This window comes from Phyllobates terribilis, unplaced genomic scaffold (assembly GCF_046119375.1).
Source record: "Phyllobates terribilis strain yellow unplaced genomic scaffold, ASM4611937v1 Scaffold_8__6_contigs__length_399053987, whole genome shotgun sequence".
In the NCBI taxonomy this organism is placed as follows: domain Eukaryota; kingdom Metazoa; phylum Chordata; class Amphibia; order Anura; family Dendrobatidae; genus Phyllobates; species Phyllobates terribilis.
The window spans coordinates 172964991-172991514 of NW_027362768.1; the positions used below are offsets into that span (position 1 = coordinate 172964991).

A 26524-nucleotide genomic window follows, 5' to 3' on the forward strand; every position below is an offset into this window, starting at 1 on the left:
TTTCATTATTTCTGTTCTTATAAATCTATATTTATTATGTGTTCATATCATTCTATTACATATTTTTCCACTTTGCACATGTTTTTCTTATGAAATTCCAACATTTAAGCTATGTTCACATGACTCGCCCCCTGGGCCGTGGGGTACCCGGAACTGGGCTTCTGTACGATGCTGGGGGTAGTAGTGGCAAACCGATCCCGTGGCTCAGGGTGGTCAGACCAAATTGTGGCAGTCTATTTATCAGTGTTTTGAATGTCCGACTATGCCACCCGTGGATTGCGGTCAGAGATAACCGCCGCTGCGAGGCAGACCGCTGAGGCTGGTGTTGGTGTGCAGCACAGGGATAGGATAACTCCTCACGGGAAGAGTATAGCCTCAGGACAGTGTAGGTGGATGCTGGGGGTGATGGTGCAGGCGCAGCAAAGATCACACAGAGTCCAATGATGCAGTCCAGGGTCTTTTACTCACAGTTGTTATTCAAGTCACTTCTGTCAGCAAGGACTGCCCGAGCCGTGCTGCATCCACCAGGTGAGGGGCTCGGTCAACCCCCAGGCAACTCAGGAGTGTGGCACAGGACCCCCTTCTGTCCTTTCTCTGGCCTCTCGTGCCCCACCAGTGTCCAAACTTCTGTCCAGCTACCGCGGACCGTGTCGGGTAAGCGTTGGCCTCCGCTTCCCGCTATCCTATATGGTGCCTTCCTAGCAGGTTTAGCGGGGGGGTCGCACCAATAAATGGTCACAACCTCCGGTTCTTGGCTGAGGAATGATTTACCTCCACCAACTTGGGAATCCGGTACCCTTCCACAGCCTGACCCTTCACCCGATATAACAGGGCTTGCAGCGGTTGCTGTCTGTTCTGCTCTCTTAGGGTCCCTTCTGCCTTCTTGTTTCTGGAGCCCTTCCTTCTCCTTCTCCTCTTTTCCTCTCTGGCCCCGGACTTCTTTCTAGGCCTGCCTCGTGGAGCTGAGCTCAGGCTGAGCCGCGGCTCCCTGTCAGCTCTCTCCTCCTTCACTCTGCTTCTCTGAACTGAACCCTGATCTAAGATGGCCACCACCTTTTATCTGCTTCTCTGTGTCTGAGCTCAGGTGACCTGCACCCAATGAGCTCCTTCCTGTGCTCCAGAAACCGTCCCCTTCTGCTCCTACATCACTGGGTTCTCTCCCCCCTCCCCACTCCAGCCAGGGACATGGTCAGTTGTGCCTGCATAAATGGGAGCACCGTTGAGCTGTCCCCCGGAAATGGGGTGAGTGTGTGTATGCAGCTAACTGAGCCCTGGTCCACACTCCATCCTTACCTGGGAGTGGAATATCACACCTCTGGTTGAGGTGCAATACCCTTGTAGCAACCGAACCCTCGGGGCGCTACACACACACGTTGTGTTTTGCTGCGTATTTTGCAGCAGATTTTTATGCAAATTTTCAGCTGCGTTTTGCAGTACCAGCAAAGTGTATAAGAAACCAGAATTCTCTGTTCACACATGTTGCTTTTTGTTTGCTGCGTATTTTCTGTCTTGCTTGCGTATTTGGAAAATAGAGGATGTCACTTCCTTCAGCGTTTGTGCAGCGTTTTTCACCCATAGGAAGTACTGGGTGGTCAAAAAAACGCACCAAAAAACGCAAAAAAAAACCTGCATTTTTAGCGCAGCTGTTTTCCTGTCAGAGAAAAGTTAGCAGCAGATTTGCAGCAGAAAAAAATACAATGTGTGTGAACATAGCCTTATGCTCTGTCCTGTGTCTTCCCTATTTTTGGTTTTATTTGTTATATGACTGAATAAAGTGTTTACATTGATTAAGGAGTGTTGTGAACCTTTTTGTAAATATTGTAGCATAGCTGGGAAAGACAGGTTTAAATCCCAGCTCTGCAGGGTCTTGATTAGATGCACCTGTAGGGTTTTGCTAAGAACCAGAGTAGCATCATGGAGGTGCAGTCTCCTGAGGGAGTGTCAGTCTGCTGGATGTTGAGCAGAGTTGAATGTGCTACTGGTGAGTGACCAGCCAAAATGTGAGCTGTAGCTGAGAGAGAAAGACAAACTGGGGTCTCGCTCTGAATGGAGACTGCGCTAAGCAGTCTGTTTGTGAGAGCTGTGGAGAACTATGTGGAAGCTGCAGGTTTTTTAGTGTGAATTATGCCCAGACTTGAACACGTCTGTTTGGCGCTTGAAGTTGCAGCATCACGGGCTGAAGGGGATTCTGAGGCTGGTGGGATGGTGCCTCTTCTGTGTATGAAGTTTTCTCCGAGAATAAGGACTGCAATCAGTTTGGGTGAGCCCGCACTGCCGTGCGCAGAAAACCACTAGTATCACTGGTTGTTATGGACAATAGCAGTTTTGTTTGACCGAGCTGGGGTAAGCTCAACCACATGTGAGTAACCAGGGTCTGTTGTGCTTAGTTAGTGCCTGGACAAAGCTACAGATTTATGGTTATGATTTTGTTTTAGTGCTGTGCAACCTGTGGAAAGCAATAAAAACTGCATGTGTTTGGACCAAAACTGCATTGCCTGTGTGAACGTTACTTAAGGTCTAATCCCTACCAGAGAAAGTGAACTCCTACAATATATATAATAATTCTAAACAAAAAGGAGCGTCACTGTGTACATACATTACATTACTGATCCTGAGCTACATCCTGTATTATACTCCAGAGCTGCACTGACTATTCTGCTGGTGCAGTCACTGTGTACATACATTACATTACTGATCCTGAGTTACATCCTGTATTATACTCCAGAGCTGCACTCACTATTCTGCTGGTGCAGTCACTGTGTACATACATTACATTACTGATCCTGAGTTACATCTTGTATTATACTCCAAAGCTGCACTCACTATTCTGCTTGTGCAGTCACTGTGTACATACATTACATTACTGATCCTGAGTTACATCCTGTATTATACTCCAGAGCTGCACTCACTATTCTGCTGGTGCAGTCACTGTGTACATACATTACATTACTGATCCTGTACTGATCCTGAGTTACATCCTGTATTATACTCCAGAGCTGCACTCACTATTCTGCTGGTGCAGTCACTGTGTACATACATTACATTACTGATCCTGAGTTACATCCTGTATTATACTCCAGAGCTGCACTCACTATTCTGCTTGTGCAGTCACTGTGTACATACATTACATTACTGATCCTGAGTTACATCCTGTATTATACACCAGAGCTGCACTCACTATTCTGCTGGTGCAGTCACTGTGTACATACATTACATTACTGATCCTGTACTGATCCTGAGTTACATCCTGTATTATACTCCAGAGCTGCACTCACTATTCTGCTTGTGCAGTCACTGTGTACATACATTACATTACTTATCCTGTACTGATCCCGAGTTACATCCTGTATTATACCCCAGAGCTGCACTCACTATTCTGCTGGTGCAGTCACTGTGTACATACATTACATTACTGATCCTGAGTTATATCCTGTATTATACCCCAGAGCTGCACTCACTATTCTGCTTGTGCAGTCACTGTGTACATACAGTACATTACTTATCCTGTACTGATCCTGAGTTACATCCTGTATTATACTCCAGAGCTGCACTCAGTATTCTGCTGGTGCAGTCACTGTGTACATACATTACATTACTGATCCTGTACTGATCCTGAGTTACATCCTGTACTATACTCCAGAGCTGCACTCACTATTCTGCTGGTGCAGTCACTGTGTACATACATTACATTGCTGATCCTGTACTGATCCTGAGTTACATCCTGTATTATACTCCAGAGCTGCACTCACTATTCTGCTGGTGCAGTCACTGTGTACATACATTACATTACTGATCCTGAGTTACATCCTGTATTATACTCCAGAGCTGCACTCACTATTCTGCTGGTGCAGTCACTGTGTACATACATTACATTACTGATCCTGAGTTACATCCTGTATTATACTCCAGAGCTGCACTCACTATTCTCCTGGTGCAGTCACTGTGTACATACATTACATTACTGATCCTGTACTGATCTTGAGTTACATCCTGTATTATACTCCAGAGCTGCACTCACTATTCTGCTGGTGCAGTCACTGTGTACATACATTACATTACTTATCCTGTACTGATCCTGAGTTACATCCTGTATTATACTCCAGAGCTGCACTCACTATTCTGCTGGTGCAGTCACTGTGTACATACATTACATTACTGATCCTGAGTTACATCCTGTATTATACTCCAGAGCTGCACTCACTATTCTGCTGGTGGAGTCACCTCTTGCCCTCTTATCTCCCAGTCGCTCTCTCCTGTTCACCCCTCTTAGGTTTGGATAATATAGCAGTAGACTGAGGGATCTACATCAGTTTGCTGTTAGGCTGCGCTCCTTTTCTCTAGGGGGCTAATAACAGGTGTACGATCAGCTCCGTCCTCTGATATACATAGGCCGTATATTTTTAAGGGGAAACACTCTGTGATTACCTTCTCACACTGATACTTGTCCTGTGCAGCATTCACGTGCCGTGTGATCTCGCACATTCAGCTACTTTGGGACATTAAATATTTATCATTATGCAAAGAATCACAAGCTCTGAAGCCGCTTTCCTAAAAAAGACAGCTAATTATTATCCGCTGTCCTGGGCATATGCAAACTGACGGGATAATCCGGTCCGCACTCAGCAGGTGTTTCCAGCACTGTTCACACTGCGCATCACAAAGACCAGAGATGTGAAGGCATCTTCTCTTTCCTGAGACCACAAATGAAATCACCTATGGGGCTGTTTTAATTAGAAAACCATAAATATTCTGCCATTAAATGCTCAAATACTACCACTATACAGTGTCCAAATAATACCTCGTATAAAGAGCTTCTGGAGAACACTACTGTACAGCGCACAGAACACTGTCATATATTTGTCACAAAACATGGCTACTCCATACTAAATGACAGACATAGTGAATTGTAAATCAGTCCAGGGCAGTGAAGAGGATAATAATTAAGTCTCTGGTGGTCCTAGGCGATGAAAGGGTTATTGATAAATTCCCTGGTGGTCCTGGGTGTTGAAGGAGTTATTGGTGAAGTCCCTTATGGTCCTTGGTAGTGAAGAGGTTAAAATAATAAAGTCCCTGTTGGTTCTAGGTAGTGAAGGGTTAATTGATCCCTGGTGGTCCTCAGTAGTTCAAGATTTAAATAATTATTTATTATAGTAAAGTCCCTGGTTATGCAAAAGTATCTGATGGTTACTGAATAAGTTCCTGCTGGTCCTGTGTAGTTAAAGGGTTATTGATAATGTCCCTGGTGGTCCTGGGTAATGAAGGGGTTTTTGATAAAATGTCTGAATGGTCCCAAGTAATGAAGGGGTTATTGATAAAGTCCCTGATGTTCCTAGGCAGTTAAAGGATTAAATAATTAAGTCCCTGGTGATGCAAACGTTCCTGATGGTGTTTGGCAATGTAGGGGTTATTAATTGAGTCCCTAGTGGTTCTGAGAAGTTGAGTGATTACTGAATATGTCCCTGGTGGTACTGGGTAGTTAAAGGGTTATTGATAAAGTCCCTGGTGGTCCTGAGTAGTTAAATGGTTATTGATAAAGTCCCTGGCGGTCCTGGGTATTTAAAGGGTTATTGATAAAGTCCCTGGTGGTCCTGAGTAGTTAAATGATTATTGATAAAGTCCCTGGCGGTCCTGGGTAGTTAAAGGGTTATTGATAAAGTCCCTGGTGGTCCTGAGTAGTTAAAGGGTTATTGATAAAGTCCCTGGTGGTCCTGAGTAGTTAAAGGGTTATTGATAAAGTCCCTAGTGGTGCTGCACAGTTAAACATTGATTGAATAAAACCTCTGGTGGTGGTGGGCAGTGAAGAGGTTAGTGACAAAGCCTCTTGAGCTACCGGCATGTGTGACAAAGTTCCTGGTGGTCCAGGGCAGAGAACGTTTCCATGCTCCTCTCTTAGGTTGCTCCAGCCCTGTTCTAGGGGCCGTGGGCAATAATAGCTCAGTCTGAAGACCCCCTTCTCATTCATGGCAAGAAAGTGCCCCAATCTCCAGATAGATGCGGGTCTCACCTCTGGCACATGTCAGACATTTATGTCATATTCTGTGGATGTTAGAGATGGGAATACCCCTTTAAGAGTTTACCAAAGTTTTAGCGTTTTACTGAGTTTTACCGTTATGTTCCGGACGTGCAGCCGCGGTTCCTCATCATTTATGGCTTTGATCATGATGTAGAATGGGACAATCATAGATCTGTGGACAGAATCAGTGATCGAGATCATGAAGAAATCCGAGGTGGGCTCGACGCGCTCGTGACGAGACTGGACGTAGCGGATGTAACCGGCGCTCACGTGCTGCAGACTGAACAAACCTTGGGAGGAACACAGAATATCTGTCTGAACACCTAAAGATTCTTTCAATTCTTCACCATTTTCAAGATCTCTGGTTGCTGCCAGTGAACGTGAATAGAGATGATGGAATCAATCTGCCCCGAATCACATCACATGATATAGTGCAGCCAATCAGGAGGGTCTCTCTCTCTCTCTCTGTCTTTCTCTCCAAAACTCAATCTTCTTCAGTTAGCTTGTCACAATGTATCAGTCCAGGTAAAATGTATCCAATTACACCAAACCACTAATTGTGGACATGTGTGGCCTTTTTCGGCCTCAGAATGTAGATAAGAATGTGCGCATTCACTGACAGCAAGCTAAAATCTTGAAAATGGGAAGGAATTACAACAAAGTAATTATAAAGTTTCATAACTTTTTATTATGGAATTATTAAGCATTATTTGCATAAAAAGAAGCAAAATTAGTCAGCGCCTCCCAGCATAGCGAAATGATTCGACAAGTGCCAGTCTGATGAGCAGAGCAACAATAAAAAATGTGCATCAGCATTCAGTCCTCACTCACATCACACAGGAAGCCCCTTTAAAGGGGTTTTCTGGCTGTAGTTTGTTTAAAAAAAAAAATCTGTCCTCTACTCCTCCTACTCAGGTCCAGACCTGAGTCTCCACCGCTGTCTGTATTTGTCTGCAATGCAGACGTCTTGTCTCCTTGACACCACAGCAGCCAATCAGTGAGCTCAGCGGCTTGTGTTATCAGCTTGGGCAGAGCTGCTGACTTCAGTTACTGGCTGCAATGCTGTCAACGTGACTTCATGTTACGATATTGGCGTAATAGTACTGCTGGAAGCCAGTGGCTGAAGGAGCACAAGCAGGAACAGCGAGCAGTAGTAGAAGTTCTTGGATATAGCAAGGAGTTGTAGGAAACAATCCATAGGTGAATTAGAACAGTCTGGGTAAGAATGTTCAGGGGCTGGAGACTGAAACTAGGCTAACAGCTAGACACAATACTCAAGCAATGAGTGAGAGATCCATGTGGCTTTAAGTAGGCTTATACAGGAAACAAGATGGATTCCATAGATTTAGAATCCGCCATCTTGGTAAAGGGGAATTGCAGAACACAACAGTAGCCTTCAGTGGTAAGGAGTGAAACTGCAGCACAATTATTAAAGTGAACAATAGCAGCTACTAGTGTTCAAACTGTAGAAGGGCAACAGAAATCCTGACACATCAGCACTGCAGACAAGAACAGACATGGGGAGCAGCAATGGAGATTCAGCACTGGACCCGGGAAGGAGAAGTAGATCACATATTGTTTTTTTAAAAAAGAAACTGAAGCTGGTGGATAGAGATTAAAAAAAACAACAACTTGACAACACAGAAGTGTTCTTAGGGTTATGTTATACACATAAGATACAGAAAAAAGATACAATTCCAGCAGCCTGCAAGATCTGTAATGTGCTATTTGGTAAAAACAATATGCAGCTAGCTGCTGTGCTCCCCCTACTGGTGGCTGCACAGTGACAGATTTTCATCATTAGCTCTGGCTATATAGGCCTCTGTATAGGAAAATCAGAGCTGTGAGCAGTATGAAGCTTTGTTAAAGCAATACTAAATTCAGAAAATGCAAAAAAATAAATAAAACATATTCCAACAATTCCTCATTTCCTGAGTTCTATTTCTTTGATCCTATTTAGTATCATATTACAATAAAAATGAGAAATATATCATGAAATCTGTGTTTCACTCCTTCTCTTCCATGTGCTGTGTGAGGTATAAGACAACTTGCTGCAGCAGGATCCTCCCCCCACTGCCCTGTTCAGAGTAAGACAAAAGATGGCTAAGAGGACACGATTTCAGCTGAAGATGAAACATATGATCCGTGACTGTGACTGTTTCAGCGCCATGCTGAGAATGCTGCAGACTAACGAGCAGTGAACGCTACGATACTTCTTTAAGTTTTTGATAGAAACGGAAATTTGAAAATATTTAGATATAAGATGAAAGATTAAACTGAAACAAAATTGTAACATACTGATTCCGGTCTCAGGGAGGCTCGTTTCTGACCCCGGGGAGGGTATTGTGCTCTCGAGATACCCAAACTGTGGCCGTGTCTCCATGAGGAAGATTAAATCATCATCCAGGGTGTCCGTGTCCGATGCTTTCACGTGATTTACTGAGATAACCGAGGACGACCCTTCATTGACGACAAAGATGTCTCCTGCGAATATTCAATGGTATAATCCACAGTATCAGTTTTCAAGAATGTTGCTGTAACTGAATGAAAACATTAAAGGGCAGAAAGTTGACCCTGAACTGGTCACAGTGATGGTTTCGTTATAATACATCAGTCAATGTTAGATTAATTGTGCTACTCCATTATCTACATTGATACAATGTATCAAACCTGCACAGGTCTCAGTATAAATAAGCCACTGTTAGATGAATACATCAGCAGAGCAAATCTCTCTCCTGTACTGTTCTCGTTTGTTAAAATACATCAGCAGAGCAAATCTCTCTCCTGTACTGTTCTCGTTTGTTACATTGTATCAGTGCAGGTAAAATGTATTAGTTCGAACTGTCCAGTTCACTTGTCTAGACTGCATTCAGTTGTAACAAACCCTCAGCTGTAAGACGTCTTAGGTCAGACAATCGTTGGTGAACAAAGTTCTATGTATCATTTGTTCTGAGTTTGTTACAATGTATTAGCGCAAGTAAGAGTATGGTTACAAGATCGATTTCTCCACATCCGAGAAAAACTATCTGATTCTGATCAGAGTTTGATTACAGCGGCATAATTTTTTCTCTGATATGGAAAAAAAAAAGTGTTTCCATCTTCTCGATTCTGTCAGTCTGTGAAAAGTGGGCTGCACTCAGATGACATGATGATTTTTTTCAAGGTTCCATAGACTCGCATTGCCGATTTTGATCCGACACTCTGATTTTTTCTGCGGATCATTCAGTCCAAGGATAATTATCGGACATGTCCACAGCCCCATATAATACAGTGGTGTGAAAAAGTGTTTGCCCTCTTCCTGATTTCTTATTCTTTTGCATGTTTGTCACACTTTAATGTTCCAGATCACAAACAAATTTAAATATTAGACAAAGATAACACAAGTAAACACAAAATGCAGTTTTTAAATGAAGGTCTTTATTATTAAGGGAAAAAGAAATCCAAACCTACAGGACCCTGTGTGAAAAAGTGATTGTCCCCCACCCTTAACACATAAATTAACTGTGGTTTATCACATCTTTGGGAAGCTGAGTTCAATTTCCCTAGCCACACACAGGCCTGATTACTGCCACACCTGTTCTTAATCGATAAATCACTAAAATAGGACCTTGCCTGACAAAGTGAAGTAGACCAAAGATCCTCAAAAGCTAAACATCATGCTGCGTTCGAAAGAAATTCAGGAACAAATGAGAAACAAAGTAATTGAGATCTATAGTCCTGCTCATCGATATTGGCACCCATGAAGTTTAAGTACATAATGTGGAATAGCTCCTGAAAAAAAAGAATCAAGTGAAACAATTTTTTTGTATAGAGACTTGTGTTAAATACAAAAGAGCAAATGATAAACAATAACTTAAAACAAAAAACAATGGGATGGAAAAATAGAAAAACCTAAAGCTTGCTGTGTCACTGGTATTGGCACCTTTACATTAACTTAGTATGGAAACACATATTGACTCGCCTGTGGTAAATCACAATAGAGATTCACCTGTGATTAATTGTCGGTGCCAATGTGACATGAATTAGCCAATGAATAATGACGTCAGTATTTTATAAAGCCACATGGTAGGACCTGTTCCTTTGTCACAATGGTGAAGACAAAGGAGCTGTCTGAGGACATCAGAACTGCTATTATTAGCAAACATAAGACTTCCAAAGGGTATAAGGCCATCTCCAAAGACCCTGGTGTCCTAGTTTCAACAATGCGAAATGATATTAAGAAGTTTACCAAGCATGGAACTGTCAAGAACCTCCCTGCACATGGAGGAAAGAGGAAAATTGACAAGAGATGTCTTTGAAGGTTGGTGCAAATGATGGAAAAAACACCACGTCAAACATCCAATGACCTGAAGACCAACCTGGAACAGTCTGGGTTCATGGTTTCAAGAAGTACCATACATCGCACACTAAACCAAGCAGAGCTTTATGGGCAAAGGCCAAGGAGGAAACCATTGCTGAAGAAAAGACATAAAAAGGAATGACTAATCTTTGCCAAAGAGTACCTTAACAAACCACAATCCTTCTGGGAAAATGTTCTGTGGACAGATGAAACAAAAATAGAGCTTTTTGGCAAAGCAAAGAAACAGTTTATTTATAGACGGCACAATGAAGATTATAAGGAAAAGAACACATTACCAACAGTTAAGCATGGTGGAGGATCCATAATGTTGTGGGGTTGCTTTGCTGCGTCTGGCACCGGAGGCCTTGGCTGTATAACATGAATCATGAAATCAGAGAATTATCAAGAGATTTTAGAGTGAAATGTCCTACCCAGTGTAAGAAAATTTGGTTTGAGTCAAAGATCATGGGTCCTCCAGCAAGACAATGACCTAAAGCACACATCCAAAAGTACACCGGAATGGTTGAAAAATTAAAAAAAGGACTGTTTTAAAATGGCCAGCAATGAGTCCTGACCTCAATCCCATTGATAATCTTTGGGGTGAGCTGAGATCTGACATTGGGAAAAAAGATCCCTGCAAACATTCAAGAGCTTGAACAAACTGCAAAGGAAGAATGCGAGAAAATTCCACCTGAGAAGTGCAAGAAGCTTATAGATGACTACAAGAAATCTTTGGAGGCTGTCAGCAATGCCAAAGGGTGTGCAACCAAGTATTAATTAGCGGTGCCTTTATTGCTGCACATGATGGTTATTCTGTTTCTTCTTTGAAATTGCAACATGGAAGTTGAAAAACAATGTTTTATTGTTGTATTACCTACTGTAATGTAGGGACTCGCAAGAAAGTGAGATCCCTTGACGCGGGTTGCGAGCTTGCTTATTTTGGCCAAAATATTAACCAATACCTCCTATTATATATATATATTCTTGATGCTTATGAGTGGCTTGCACCGTGCAGTGAACCCTCTGTAGTTACTTTCATGCTGTCTTCTCTTTATGGTAGATTTGGATATTGATACGCCTACCTCCTGGAGAGTGTTGTTCACTTGGTTGGCTGTTGTGAAGGGGTTTCTCTTCACCATGGAGATTATTCTGCGATCATCCACCACTGTTGTCTTCTGTGCCCAGGTCTTTTTGCATTGATGAGTTCACCAGTGCTTTCTTTCTTTCTCAGGATGTACCAAACTGTAGATTTTGCCACTTCTAATATTGTAGCAACTTCTCAGATGGGTTTTTTCTGTTTTTGCAGCTTAAGGATGGCTTGTTTCACCTGCATGGAGAGCTCCTTTGACCGCATGTTTACTTCACAGCAAAACCTTCCAAATGTAAGCACCACACCTCAAATCAACTCCAGGCCTTTTATCTGCTTAATTGAGAATGACATAACGAAGGGATTGCCCACACCTGTCCATGAAATAGCCTTGGAGTCAATTGTCCAATTACTTTTGGTCCCATTAAAAACAGGGTGGCACATGTTAAGGAGCTGAAACTCCTAAACCCTTCATCCAATTTTAATGTGGATACCCTCAAATGAAAGCTGAAAGTCTGAACTTCAACTGCATCTGAATTGTTTTGTTTAAAATTCATTGTGGTAATGTCTAGACCCAAAATTAGAAAAATGTTGTCTCTGTCCAAATATATATGGACCTAACTGTAACTGTGGTACATTTCCATTTATTTCTGAAGATATTGTACTGTCTATGAAAAAAATTAAGGGGTGCTAATAATGGTGAGCAGCATTGTATCGGTCTGGAAAAGGTTATAAAGTCATTTCTAAAGCTTTGGGACTCCAGCGAACCATAGTGAGAGCCATTATCCACAAATGGCGAAAGCATGCAACAGTGGTGAACCTTCCTAGGAGCACAGCGATGACTCATCTAAGAGGTCACAAAAGACCCCACAACAACATCCAAATAACTTGCCTCAGTTAAGATCAGCGTTCATGACTGAGAGACTGGGCAAAAATGGCATGCATGGCAGAGTTCCAAGACGAAAACCACTGCTGAGCAAAAAGAACATAAAGGCTCGTCTCAGTTTTGCCAGAAAACATCTTGATGATCGCCAAGACTTTTGGGAGAATACTCTGTGGACTGACGAGACAAAAATTTAACTTTTTGGAACGTGTATGTCCCATTACATCTGGTGTAGAAGTAACACAGCATTTTAGAAAAGGAACATCATACCAACAGTACAATATGGTGGTTGTGATGGTCTGGGGCTGCTTTGCTGCTTCAGGACCTGGAAGACTTGCTGTAGTAAATAGAACCATGAATTCTGCTGTGTACCAATAAATCCTCAAGGAGAATGTCCGCCCATCTGTTCTTGACCTCAAGCTGAGGCGCACTTGGGTTATGCAGCAGGACAATGTCCAAAACAAACCACAAAGTCCACCTCTGAATGGCTTAAGAAAAACAAAATTAAGACTTTGGAGTGACCTAGTCAAAGTCCTGACCTTAATCCAATTGAGATGCTGTGACCTTAAAAAGGCGGTTCATGCTCAGAAACCCTCCAATGAGGCTGAATTTCAACAATTTTGCAAAGATAAGTGGCCAAAATTCCTCCACAGCGTTGTAAAAGACTCATTGCCAGTTATCGCAAGCGCTTGATTGCAGTTGTTGCTGCTAATGGTGGCCCAACCAGTTATTAGGTTTAGGGGGCAATCACTTTTTCACACAGGACCCTGTAGGTTTGGATTTCTTTTTCCCTTAATAATAAAGACCTTCATTTAAAAACTGCATTTTGTGTTTACTTGTGTTATCTTTGTCTAATATTTACATTTGTTTTGTGATCTGAAACATTTAAGTGCGACAAACATGCAAAAGAATAAGAAATCAGGAAGGGGGCAAACACTTTTTCACACCATTGTATATCGTAGCTATGAGTGCTATCTGTAAAAATCATGGATAGCACTTGTACGAGAAAAACGGTTGTGTGCACGAGCCCTAAATGTATCAGATCAAGCTGCCTTTCTCAGAGAATGGTAGCAAAATCATCATTGCGTTGTGACGTACACATCGAGCAAGCCCGATTAATCAAAAGCAGAGCCGGGAATGCCGGTTGTAATGAGATCTGCAGCGCTCCCGTCCAGCATTCACAGATTACTGACCTGCCTGATGGTCCGGAGTCTTGAGAATCAATTCTCTCATCACTAGTTTTAAGTCTCTGGATGTAAACTTAGGTGCTTTAATTTAATGTCAGCAAGCAGAAATCTTAAGATTGAATTATTAGGAACTGGAGTAAAATATGCCAAATTAATTAAGAGGAGAGCGTCTATTAATGCCAAGAAATGTACTGCAGTCAGGAACATTTCTGTCCTAATTTGCGCCACTTTTGGGATATAAATTAGGATGATTTTTTCGGCTGTGCTGGCCACGCTGCTCTCCGCCAAGTTCCAACCACTTTCCAAAAAAAGTTGCCAGAACTGGTGTAAACATGCCAAAAAGTTTACAAAATGTGACCACAAAGTTTACAACGTTTCAAAACAGTTTTATGCGAGAATTCTGGGGCGCACAGTTCGGTCTTGTACTATCCAAGCCTGCTACAATGTATCAGTGCAGGTAAAAAGTATTAGGCTGTGTGCCCACGTAGCATTTTTCAAGCGTATATGCTGCGGAATTTCCGCAGCGTAAACGCTTGAAAAACGCATGTATATCCGCACCCCATGGTCCCCAATGGGATTCCGCAAGTTCTAGGCACATGCTGCGGATTTTTCCGCAGCGTTTATGCCGCGTTCAAAAATCCGCAGCATGTCATTTAATTTTGCGTTTCCGCAAGCGGAATTGCCTTTGTCCAATGCATAAAAAACGCAAGGCAATTCCGCATGTGGAAAACGCGTGATAAACGCGCGAAAAATGCGCGATAAACGCGTGCGGAATTCCGCATGCGTTTTTCCGGGAGAGGACTTGCATTTATGCAGCAGAAATTTTCTGCTTCATAAATGCAACGTGGGCACATAGCCTTAGTCGGAGCTGTCTAGCACACAGAGGATTGTCAAGCCTGTACCCAATGGTGACAAACCCTCAGCTGTGAGCAAGTTTTAGGTTAGGATGGGTATTTGGTCACTGGATGAGTGAATCAATTCAATGTCAGCAGGCAGAAATCTTGCAAAGGGTAAGAAATATAAATGTCAAGTAACACAAGTAGAAAGTGAAAATGGAAAATAATAGTGATCAAAAATTGTGCAATATCTGAACATATCACTTCCAAAGCCCCAGCAGCACCGAGCACATTGATGACATGGGCCCGGGCCGCGCTCGCTGTCCAGCTGCCACCTGCTGGGACTTTTTTGCCCCCTTACATGAATAGAACATATGGTAACATGGCACTTACATCTGAAGAGATGTGATAAATGCTGCATTATGTGCACTCTCACATTAGTCACACTGCACTTACCAATGATTATCACCGGCAGCTGATTATTGATGGGCGTGAGGGTGATATTAAGATCATAGACGGGGAGGCTGGCGTGAAGTGGAATCGGAGGGGGAGGAGGACCCTCGATGCAACAGGTGTCGGCCGTGACGGATTCCCCATCTGACACGATGAGTGTAACCGTATCCATTCGCGGAGACGCACCGATCTCCCCTCCTGAAAGACCAGGACAACAGGTTAAGTACCTAGGAAATCCACCAATAGACCTCTGCCCCCAAATTCTGAAGATTAACTTTTGAAGGTGGACCCCGGCTAAAGGACCCCCAGTGTACAAACGCCCCAACAATCCGCATCACATCCATTAATTATGCATATTTAATTATTCTGAATTCCAAGTAAAGTTATTATTTGTACCAGTAACTCAGCTTTATGGAGCATCTGCTCAGCTGTTACCAGCCAGGAGCGAAGGAAAATTTAGAAAAATCTATTTTAGATGTCAGTTACTGACAAGTGCGCCAGAGAGTAAAATGATGACCGGCCAAATGAGGAGAATGAAATAAAGCACAAGACGGAGCTGAACGCGAAAGGGTAATAAGTCCATTGTCTGTCTGTGTCTGCTGGAGGAGTTACAGGGGTTGTCCAGGCTTGGGGTTCAAATCTGCAGATAGAGTGACTGCAGACTAGTGAACCCTCGCAGCACGCACAGTGCACACTGTCAGGATTCTTTGGTGCTGGCCTTAGGAGCGGAGTGCATGTGACCACAAGCATGTGCCGACTAGATGTGTGCAGCCTCTCTCAACGGAATTTGGCTGAAAGTGTGCAAAATGCATTCTTTTACGCTCATATGACAGCTCGGTCTCGCCGCCGGCACCAGAGAATCCTGACAGCGTGGACTGTGCACGCTGAGAGGATTCACAAGTCTGCAGTCACATAGAGTGAAGCCCGGGCAACTCCTTTAACTAATAATCCATCAGCATACTCCTTCATACAGAGAGAATGTTTATCTGTCTTTATTGAGCTTCTCTCAGCTGATTCATGATGGCATAAAAGTTCAGCTCTCCTTCGATGTGGTCTGTGGACAAAACTAAGAGGAGTTCAGAAAATGACTGAAAAAAAGAGTTACAAACTCCCCATCAGAACAAAGCTCACTGACTGATTCCCAGTTAATCTCGATTTGCACCTTGAAGGTGTCCATTAAACTGGTCAATCATCTTATGTCCAGACAGTTTATTTTGGGAGACGTAGGGATGGAGTTGTTGAATTTCCACCACCCTTCCCTATTATTTTTGGGGGGATAAGCCTCCAGAATAGATAGGCAGTGGACCATTCTCCTATTTTTACTAGAAACAGATGCCCACATTGCCATGGCTATAATGGATTGTCATCTGAACTAGTGTCTGCACTAACATCATCACAAGTCACTGTCCCTGCAAGGTAAACACACTCCTCCGCTGCTGCTTTCATTGTCCGATGACCTGACTACAGACCGTTCTCTGCCCAGCTGAACGTTAATTACATCTCAGAAAAGGTAAAGATGAAAACTGACATAAATCCTAAAAGGTTACCTGTATGTCTGTAGGAGATTAACCCTCGGATGACATCGAGTTGGGTGAATTTATCCACCGTGACTCCTTCTCTCTGGATCATTCCATACAGGGGAATGCGAGCGATCATGTACGTGAGCCTCGTGTCGTCACTGTCTGAATCGGTTGCGTACAGATTCTCCGTAGTTACGTAGATGCGGCCGCCCTCGTGACAGAAGAGGGCGGATTTCAGGTCAGATCGTAGCTCCGGGGGCTCATCATTTACAGGAGAGATCTGAGAAACAAATAAAACACGGGTAAATTTCCTAAGTGTGCAAATTTGTAATCTTCGGATACACTGGGTTAGATACAGCAACAACTCTATCTATATCTATATCTATATCTATATCTATATATATATCTATATATATATATATATATATAAACTATACATACAAAAGTAACATGGAGTCATTTCATACTTTGCAGCGGAGATTCCCTTTGAAAGGAAACATTTAAAAGAGCATTAACCTTAAATAGTGTGTAGACTTTTTTTTAGGTGTTGTTCCAACGCAAAAAGGTTTGAAAAAAAAAATACTTCTGCCGTTTTGTATATGCAGCTCCTATGCAGACCTATGCGTCATCAGGGTTGCAAACCCATCCTGCAGCCATGAGCTGCTCTCTTCCATCTGTCCCTTTATTATTTATAGGTTATGAAAAACCGTGGAGGTGGTGGGGGGGGGGCAGAGGAAGAGGAGTAACAAAAGCTGCAGGACCAGACTACACACTGGTTGTTTGTAGTCTGTAACCATGGAGACACAAAGATCTGCATCCGAGCTGTATACTCAAAATCGGTTTTAATCAAAACTATTTTAAAATTGGTTACGCTTTACTTTAGAACCACTAGGGCGGTAACACTGGTTGCAAAAGTCTACACACCCTTAAGGTGAGTCTCATGTTTGGATGTAAGTGAAGCCTGCTGTCACTTTGGACATATATTTTAAAGGGACAGTTATCCCTATTCCTATCTTCATTGACTGTGTGGATGAATGTCTTTTGTTCCCTGTTATCAGCCATTAGTTTGCCTTGTAGGAAGTTTAGAAAACTTTCCTGCCGCCCCACAATCACTATGTGACAAAAGTAGCAATCATGGTTGGGCAAGAATCTTTTCTAAATTTCTTCTCAGGCAAAACCATTGTGGAAAAACTACAGTTTCGACCTGGAATGTCTGATTACAGGGAGCAATAGACATGCACTTACCCAAGAAATGTATACTTGCCTCGTGGATGGCATTTGTTGGGCCCATCGACACTAATTTGTCACCCTCTTTTCAATTAAGAATTTAACATGAAATTACCTGGACCTTCAGTTCTCCGTCTGCCATGTTCTTTCCATCTGTAACAGTAAAGATGATGGCGTCCTCCAAAGACTCGGAGTCGTCATGTTGATACCTGCAAATAACACAACACTCTAGAATAAAGCCCAATAATCACTATAGTAAAGAGCAGATATTATAGTGTTAACATTGAGATTAATGGGAACCGCTAATACAGAGCTCCCCCTAGTGGTGGCTACAGGCAGTCAGAATCCTATCATGTAAGGAGGGGATTCAGAGGTCTGTATCAGGTAGCCCCCCCCCCAACGCTTTATATACTTATATATTATGAAGTTGATAAATACAGAACATTACACCTAGTATTGAGCTTATAGATAGGGGTGAGCGGACTCGTGGAAGTTCAGATTCTGGTACCCGACTGAACTTTAGTCCAAAGTTTGGTTCGAGTACCAGAACAGTGCCCGAACTTGAACCTGAACCCTATTGAAGTCAATAGGGACCGGAAATTTGGAGCTGGAAAATCTCTCTTTCTCATCTCTACTTATAGATGTTCCTGTAATGTCCATTTTCAACGGCAGTCTTGCATTGAACAGTTTTCTATTGAACAACACCCCTAGTGGTAAAGAGCATAATGACAACACACGTCAAGTTACTGATGGAATCTGTCAGCAGGATTTCCCCAATCAATCTATTTATATGTGTATGTAGCTCTTTCAAAGACAAGTCCAGCAATACCTTTACATGACCAGTCCGATCTTCTGTTACTGAGAAATCAGCGTTTGATTTGATATGCAAATGAAGCTGAAGAGCTATGGTAGATCTGAAGCCTCTGTCGCTCCAGCTCTATTCCCCGTCCAGTATCACCTCCTCCTGACAGCTTTTATGCTGTGTAACTTCAGGCAAATGAGCTGTCAATCAATCAGGAGGAGGCGGCATGGCTGGATGGGGAGTAGAGCTGGAGTGACAGAGGCTTCAGATCTACCATAGCTCTTCAGATTCATTTGCATATAATTTCAAACACTGATTTCTCAGTAACGGAGGAAGGGACTGGTCATGTAAATATGTTGCTGGACTTGTCTCTCGTACATATAAATAGTTTGGGGGTGAAATCCTGCAGACAGATTCCCTTTAATGCGTAGTATGTAACCTTCTTAACATGTTAGAATTTCCTTCAAGTCTCCCCAGATCGGAGACAAGGAATCCGCTCATTCCTCTTATCACTGCAGCAGAACATGTCCTCTGTGCATCCTCCTGGCAGTGAGTCCCCGTGAATACAGGTCAGAGCATTCCTCTATCAGTCAGTGACAGGGACGAGCTCGGCTCGTCTTGGGGGTGGGATATTTTCCCTGACTTTCCCCCTCTTGATCTCAGAGGAGGTTTGTCTCTCTCAGCCCTCGGTGCCATGAGATGAGAGAACCTATGGGATTTGCCATTCTTCCGCTGTGTAACTCACAGCTGTTCTGTTGTGGTGGTTCCTGATAATGGGGCGAGAAGACCCCTCTGCTCAATCACCGCAGACAATACGTTCTCCGTCTCCAGAGATGGGAGGATTTTTATTATCTTATGTAATGCAGCGAGCGTTTGATTCCAGCGCATCTGCGCGGCGTTTTATTATGTCTGGTATCGTGTAATAACTGATAAAGTCGTAACGTCTGATAATGGGAAGCCTATCGCTCCTTACATGCTGGGATTAATTAGGAACATTGCACCGAGACTGGGGACCTCTTGTAAGGACCGGCCAGTCGTACAGGGGGCAGTATATACTGTGTATGCACCGATGAAAGAAAAGTTCATTTAGACTCTAAATTAATGGGAATAAGGTACAAAGGTCTCTTGGCTGCCCCCATAAGTTCCTACTATATCTCGTATGATCCCAGAGGCAGAGTGCTCATATAGATGCCATGCAGAAGTCATGCCACAGAACCAGATGCCAGAGATACCCAGAATAGGATCAAAGATGCCCCTCACAGTGCCAGACACAGCAATGAAGAGGCCCATATAGTGCCACCGATGTGTAGTGCACTGCTGGGGTACAAGATAATGACACTGACACTCGGGGGACAGGATAATGACACTGGGGGACAGGATAATGACACTTGGGGTACAGGATAATGACACTGACACTCAGGGTACAGGATAATGACACTGACACTCGGGGGACAGGATAATGACACTGGGGGACAGGATAATGACACTGGGGGACAGGATAATGACACTGACACTCAGGGGACAGGATAATGACCCTGACACTTGGGGTACAGGATAATGACCCTGACACTCGGGGGACAGGATAATGACACTGGGGGACAGGATAATGACACTGGGGGACAGGATAATGACACTGACACTCAGGGTACAGGATAATGACGCTGACACTTGGGGTACAGGATAATGACACTGGGGGACAGGATAATGACACTGACACTCAGGGGACAGGATAATGACGCTGACACTTGGGGTATAGGATAATGACACTGGGGGACAGGATAATGACACTGACACTTGGGGTATAGGATAATGACACTGGGGGACAGGATAATGACACTGACACTCAGGGGACAGGATAATGACACTGGCACTCAGAGTACGGGATAATGACACTGACACTTGGGGTACAGGATAATGACACTGACCCTCGGGATACAAGACAATGATCCTGACACTTGGGGTACAAGATAATGACACTGACACTTGGGGTACAGGATAATGACACTGGCACTCGGAGTACGGGATAATGACACTCGGGGTACAGGATAATGACACTGACACTTGGGGTACAGGATAATGACACTGACACTCGGGGTACGGGATAATGACACTCGGGGTACAGGATAATGACACTGACACTTGGGGTACAGGATAATGACACTGACACTTGGGGTACAGGATAATGACACTGACACTCGGGGTACAGGATAATGACACTGATACTCGGGGTACAGGATAATGACACTGACACTTGGAGTACAGGATAATGACAGTGACAATCGGGGTACAGAATAATGACACTGACACTTGGGGTACGGTATAATGACACTGACACTCAGGGTACAGGATAATGACGCTGACACTTGGGGTACAGGATAATGACACTGACACTTGGGGTACAGGATAATGATGCTGACACTTGGGGTACAGGATATTAACACTGACACTTGGGGTATGGTATAATGACACTGATACTTGGGGTACAGGATAATGATGCTGACACTTGGGGTACAGGATAATAACACTGATACTTGGGGTACGGGATAATGACACTGACACTCAGGGTACAGGATAATGACACTGACACTCAGGGTACAGGATAATGACACTGACACTCGGGGTACAGGATAATGACACTGACACTCAGGGTACAGGATAATGACACTGACACTCGGGGTACAGTACAATGACACTGACACTTGGGGTACGAGATAATGATACTGACACTTGGGGTACAGGATAATGACACTGACACTTGGGGTACAGGATAATGACACTGACACTCGGGGTACAGGATAATAACAAAGACACTCGGGGTACAGGATAATGACACTGACACTCGGGGTACAGGATAATAACAAAGACACTTGGAGTACAGGATAATGACACTTACACTCGGGGTACAGGATAATAACAAAGACACTTGGGGTACAGGATAATGACACTGACACTCGGGGTACAGGATAATGACACTTACACTTGGGGTACAGGATAATGACACTTACACTTGGGATACAGGACAATAACACTGACACTCGGGGTACAGAATAATGACACTGACACTCGGGGTACAGGATAATGACACTTGGGGTACAGGATAATGACACTGATACTTGGGGTACAGTATACTGACACTGATACTTGGGGTACAGGATAATGACACTGACACTCGGGGTACAAGCTGATAATAATGTAATGTTTTTCTTCCATCAGTCGTTCACTCTTCCTATAACTTGAATGCATTTTGTGCTGATTTTGTACCGGACTTTGTAGGTTCGCAGCTCCTCCAGGCTGAATGTGCTCCCCTCAGTTATTGGGACTCCATGAAGCTCCACATTTCCGTACCGGGGTCCAGATTTCAGTCCAATTCTCAGATTCTCACTTTTTGTGTCTTCATCAGAAATAACAAGACTTTCCCCAGTAATGAGACAGCTCGCCCCCTCCTCCGTCCTTACAGGGTGGGTGGAAATCTGAAGAAGAGTCATTGGCGCGTTATGGAATAATACATTATAATCGTCACGCAGGTAAGAGAGGAATAATCCCAGGAAACCAGAAATCTCCATCACTCCAGTGCATTATAGACGCGCTGCACATATAGAGCTTAGAGGAACCAGGGACTCCTACATCTTCACATCCGCCACATTGACGACGCACAGGGGTCGGTTTATCAAAAAGTTTGTGCCAGAAATCTGGGGTAAAACAGTTTAAAAAGTTACTAATTTATTGCACAACACTTAATTGTCCAAAAATTTTGTGTAGAAATTTGATCACAAAAAATCTGCAGAACTGAGTGTTGAGCAAAAAATGCACAATTTCAAAGTTTTATCCCTGAGTTTTGGCGAAAACTGATGAATCAGCCCCTTTGTTACATTTATATAAGCTGCGCGTCATTTTCATTTTTCGTCCAAACAGGCGGGTCCCATGTATATTCCCAGTCACTTACTGGAGTACATTTTTTTTTGCGGTGGTGAGCGGCAGTGGAAAGATGAACCAAATTCATTTAGAGGGGCACGTCAGCAAAACTGCAGTGAAAAATTGTAAAATGCCGGTTTTGATTAATTGGTCCCAAAAAGTGCCATAAACCAGGCACAAAATGAATGATAAATTCCCCCAATGTGTATTTAGATCACACAGGATTGTGTGGATAATACTGTAACAAACTCCCATCTTTAAGAAGCATTTGGTCAATTTAAGCTTTGCATCAATCCCACCCCGTTTTCAGCTAGGGACATGCTCGCCCGCAGCAGGATACTGGGCCGACGGCAACTATGTGATGGGGGTTAAAGAAAGTGTAATGCCGTCACCTCTGGTGCCTGATCATCCACAGGAATGACTGTTATGCTGAATATGAGCCCGGTCAGACGCCCGCCATGCTGGTCGCTAACAGAAAACTCAAACTGGACGTGCAGGGGATCAGGACCGATGTCCTGTATGGGCGGCATGTAGGCCACCTTCATATGGTTCACGGCGTCCTGGGGACAGGGAGACATTAATATAACAGTAACACATAAAATATAACAAGACCTCCGACATGAGAAACCATCCTATCTTCCCCTGTCCTCACGCTACGTTAAGGCTTTTTTAACCTATTCCTTTCCCGGTTAATTTTTGCTTTTGCATTTAGTTTTTTTTTTCCCTCCCTTTCTACCAATAGCCATAACTTTCTTTTATTTTTCCGTCCACACAGCAGCGTATGAGGGCTGGTTTCGTTTTTTTGCAGGACGAGTTGGTAGTTTTAAATGACTTCATTCACTTTATGTAAATGGGGTAAAATGGTGAAAAGAAAAGAAACCTCTACAATCGTTTTTTGGGGTTTTGTTTTTATGACATTCATTGTGCATTAAAAATGACCCGACATCATAATTCTCCAGGTCGGTGTGATTAGTTTGTTACTAAACTTCAACAGCAGGTTTTTTTTTTTTTCTTTATTTAAATGGCGAAAAAAAAAATCTATATTTGTTAAATGAGGAAAAGGTGGTGATTGGAACTTTGATGTTTTATTTACTGATCATTTTTTAAAAACTTTTCTTTACTTTGCAAATTCAAGTCCCCTATGGGGACTAAAAATTAATCATTTGATCGCTTTATACATAGACTGCAATACTACACTATGACGGTCCGAGGTTAAGGGGCTGCATCCCCTTCTATATTTTCCATGCACTGAGACACCTTCATTGCACAGGGCTGCGCTGCAGTCACTTGCTCAGGCAGGTGCCCAGGTGCTGCTGTGCAGGAAAAAAACAGTAAAAGGGCCACTAAAGCAGCGCTGCAGCTCCTCCATTCTTAGGATTATTGGCGATCGTACAGTGATGGCAAAAACTAGCAAGGGAAAGGGTAAGAACTTTCAGCGTAGATGTACATTGTTTAGCCGATGCCTGGGCTTTCCTCAGTCTCAATAGAGGTTGTTTGCATAATCCCCATTAAGACATTTTTGAGGTGTCTGGATGGAGATAGGTGGTCACCCCATGTGTCTACCTGGGTGAAGGAACTGAGGCTGGAAATTGTTGGATCCTTTTCTAACAGGTTTGAGGTGTCCAGAAATATTAGCTTTCCAGCATCTTGAAGGCTACAAAAAGGAAGAAGGACACTAGAGGTCAATGGATTGTCTGGTCTTTACCATTGTATCGACAGACTTGTGTTGTGATTCATTGTGTAGAAACAACTTTACATTCAGAATCAGAAGATCCTATACAGACCAATAACCCTATACTCCTAACACAACCATAGGAGCCATAAAATAAACCTTCACCCCGGAGATGTCGCGGAGGAGCACGGTTTGCTGACAGTGTACACCAGCTGACTGTCCGGAGACTCTGTGTCGGTAAAATGGAGGTACTGACGGGTGATGCGGCCAATCTCATTCTCCTTCACTGATATATGTCGTCTTGTCCCAGAAGCCTCCTTAGGTAGCAGATCCTTCACCGGAGAAATGTGAACGACAACCGTCTAGACAAAAACAGGACAAGTCCTCAGGGGTGCACTGAGGGCCTCATAATATGACTCGAATCTTATTAATAAGTCCTCCTCATGAATATCAGTCCTCATGAATATCAGTCCCTCTTCATAAATATCAGTCTTCATGAATATCAGTCCCTATTCATGAATATTAGTCCTTCCTCATAAATATTAGTCCCTCCTAATACATATCAGTCCCTCATAAATATTGTCCCACCTCATGAATATCAGTCCTCCTCATAAACATTAGTCCTTCCTTATTAATGTCAGTCCCTCCTCATAAATATTAGTCCCTCCGCATAAATATCAGTCCTCCTCATGAATATTAGTCCTACCTCATAAATATTAGTCCTACCTCATAAATATCAGTCCTCATAAATATTAGTCCCTCCGCATAAATATCAGTCCTCCTCATAAATATTAGTCCTACCTCGTGAATATCAGTCCTTCCTTGTGAATATCAGTCCTCCTCATGAATATCAGTCCTCCTCATGAATATCAGTCCCTCCTCATGAATATCAGTCCTCCTCATAAACATTAGTCCTTCCTTATTAATATCAGTCCCTCCTCATAAATATTAGTCCCTCCGCATAAATATCAGTCCTCCTCATGAATATTAGTCCTACCTCATAAATATTAGTCCTACCTCATAAATATCAGTCCTCCTCATAAATATTAGTCCCTCCGCATAAATATCAGTCCTCCTCATAAATATTAGTCCTACCTCGTGAATATCAGTCCTTCCTTGTGAATATCAGTCCTCCTCATGAATATCAGTCCTCCTCATGAATATCAGTCCCTCCTCATGAATATTTGTCCCTCCTCATGAATATTAGTTCCACCTCATGAATATCAGTCCCTTCTCATGAATATTTGTCCCTCCTCATGAATATTAGTCCCTTCTCATGAATATCAGTCCTCCTCATGAATATTTGTCCCTGCTCATGAATATTAGTCCCTTCTCATGAATATCAGTCCTCATGAATATTTGTCCCTGCTCATGAATGTTTGTCCCACCTATTGAATATCAGTCCTCCTCATGCATATCAGTCCTCCTCATAAACATTAGTCCTTCCTTATGAATATCAGTCTCTCCTCAGAAATATTAGTCCCTCCGCATAACTATCAGTCCTCCTCATGAATATTAGTCCTACCTCATAAATATTAGTCCTTCCTCGTGAATATCAGTCCTCCTCATGAATATTAGTCCCTCCTCATGAATATTTGTTCCTCCTCATGAATATTTGTCCCTCCTCATGAATATCAGTCCTCCTCATGAATATCAGTCCCTTCTCATGAATATTTGTCCCTCCTCATGAATGTTAGTCCATTCTCATGAATATCAGTCCCTCCTCATGAATATCAGTCCTTCCTCATGAATATTATTCCTTCCTCGTCAGTACTGGTCCTCTCTCATTAATGTTAGTCCCAACTTATAAATATTAGTAAGTCCTCCTTTTAAATGTTAATGAACCCTCCTCACGAATATTAGTAAGTCCTTGTCATGAATATTAGTCCCTCCTCATGGATGTTAGCCCATCCTTATGAATATTAGTCCCAACTCAGGATTATTGGTAAGTCCTCCTTATAAGCATTGAATATTGGTTGGTCCTTCCTATAACTATTAATCAGACCTGATGATCAATTAAGAGACTTTCTCTTTTATTCTAATCTGTCCTTTCAGATATTAGTCAGCCTCAAGAGCATTACTATTTTCTGACGTCCTCTGGGGGTGCAGCGTTACTAATTCTACTCACGTGTCTCTCTGAATAATTTGGGGGTTCATGACTATCGGATAACACAAATTCAAAGGTGTCCTGGAATATTTCTCCCCCAAAGTGTCTGTAATAAATCAGTCCACGGAACAGATCTCTCTGCAGGAAAGTTTCTACAGGAACTCCTAGAGGCAGAAGAAGTGGGGAAAAAGATTATTGAAAACCCAAAATATTCTGATACTATCCTGTTATCCTTGCAACATTTTTATATTCCCAACGTATCTAAGCAGATGATAAAACATTTTTGCAAATAATCTTGATCAAACCTCTGCTACCGTTTGGTGTATACAGCTCCTTTGCGGATCTATGCGTCTCCCTATTTACAGACTATAAATGAAATGTAGTCTGAATGCAGTCCAACTCTCTTTTCGCCTCATTACATGTGTTTTTTTTTTTTTAACAAGTTTGTGTTTTCGATGCATTTTTGGACCTTTTTTCTGCTAACCC

General features: G+C 42.9%; 1 protein-coding gene across 2 annotated transcripts in view; it reads right to left on the reverse strand.

The window, feature by feature from the left end:
- Positions 1–26524, reverse strand: part of LOC141157026 (FRAS1-related extracellular matrix protein 1-like) — a 264796-nt gene that overhangs the window by 182816 nt on the left and 55456 nt on the right. For both annotated transcript variants that reach the window (XM_073643738.1, XM_073643739.1), the window contains exons 10-19: positions 26060–26202; positions 24097–24293; positions 23823–23913; positions 22652–22819; positions 21609–21817; positions 17661–17754; positions 16346–16598; positions 14802–14996; positions 8312–8497; positions 6107–6303 (exon numbers count right to left, since the gene is read on the reverse strand). In XM_073643738.1, the coding sequence (XP_073499839.1) occupies positions 6107–6303; positions 8312–8497; positions 14802–14996; positions 16346–16598; positions 17661–17754; positions 21609–21817; positions 22652–22819; positions 23823–23913; positions 24097–24293; positions 26060–26202 (1733 nt within the window). The remainder of the gene's footprint in view (positions 1–6106; positions 6304–8311; positions 8498–14801; positions 14997–16345; positions 16599–17660; positions 17755–21608; positions 21818–22651; positions 22820–23822; positions 23914–24096; positions 24294–26059; positions 26203–26524) is intronic.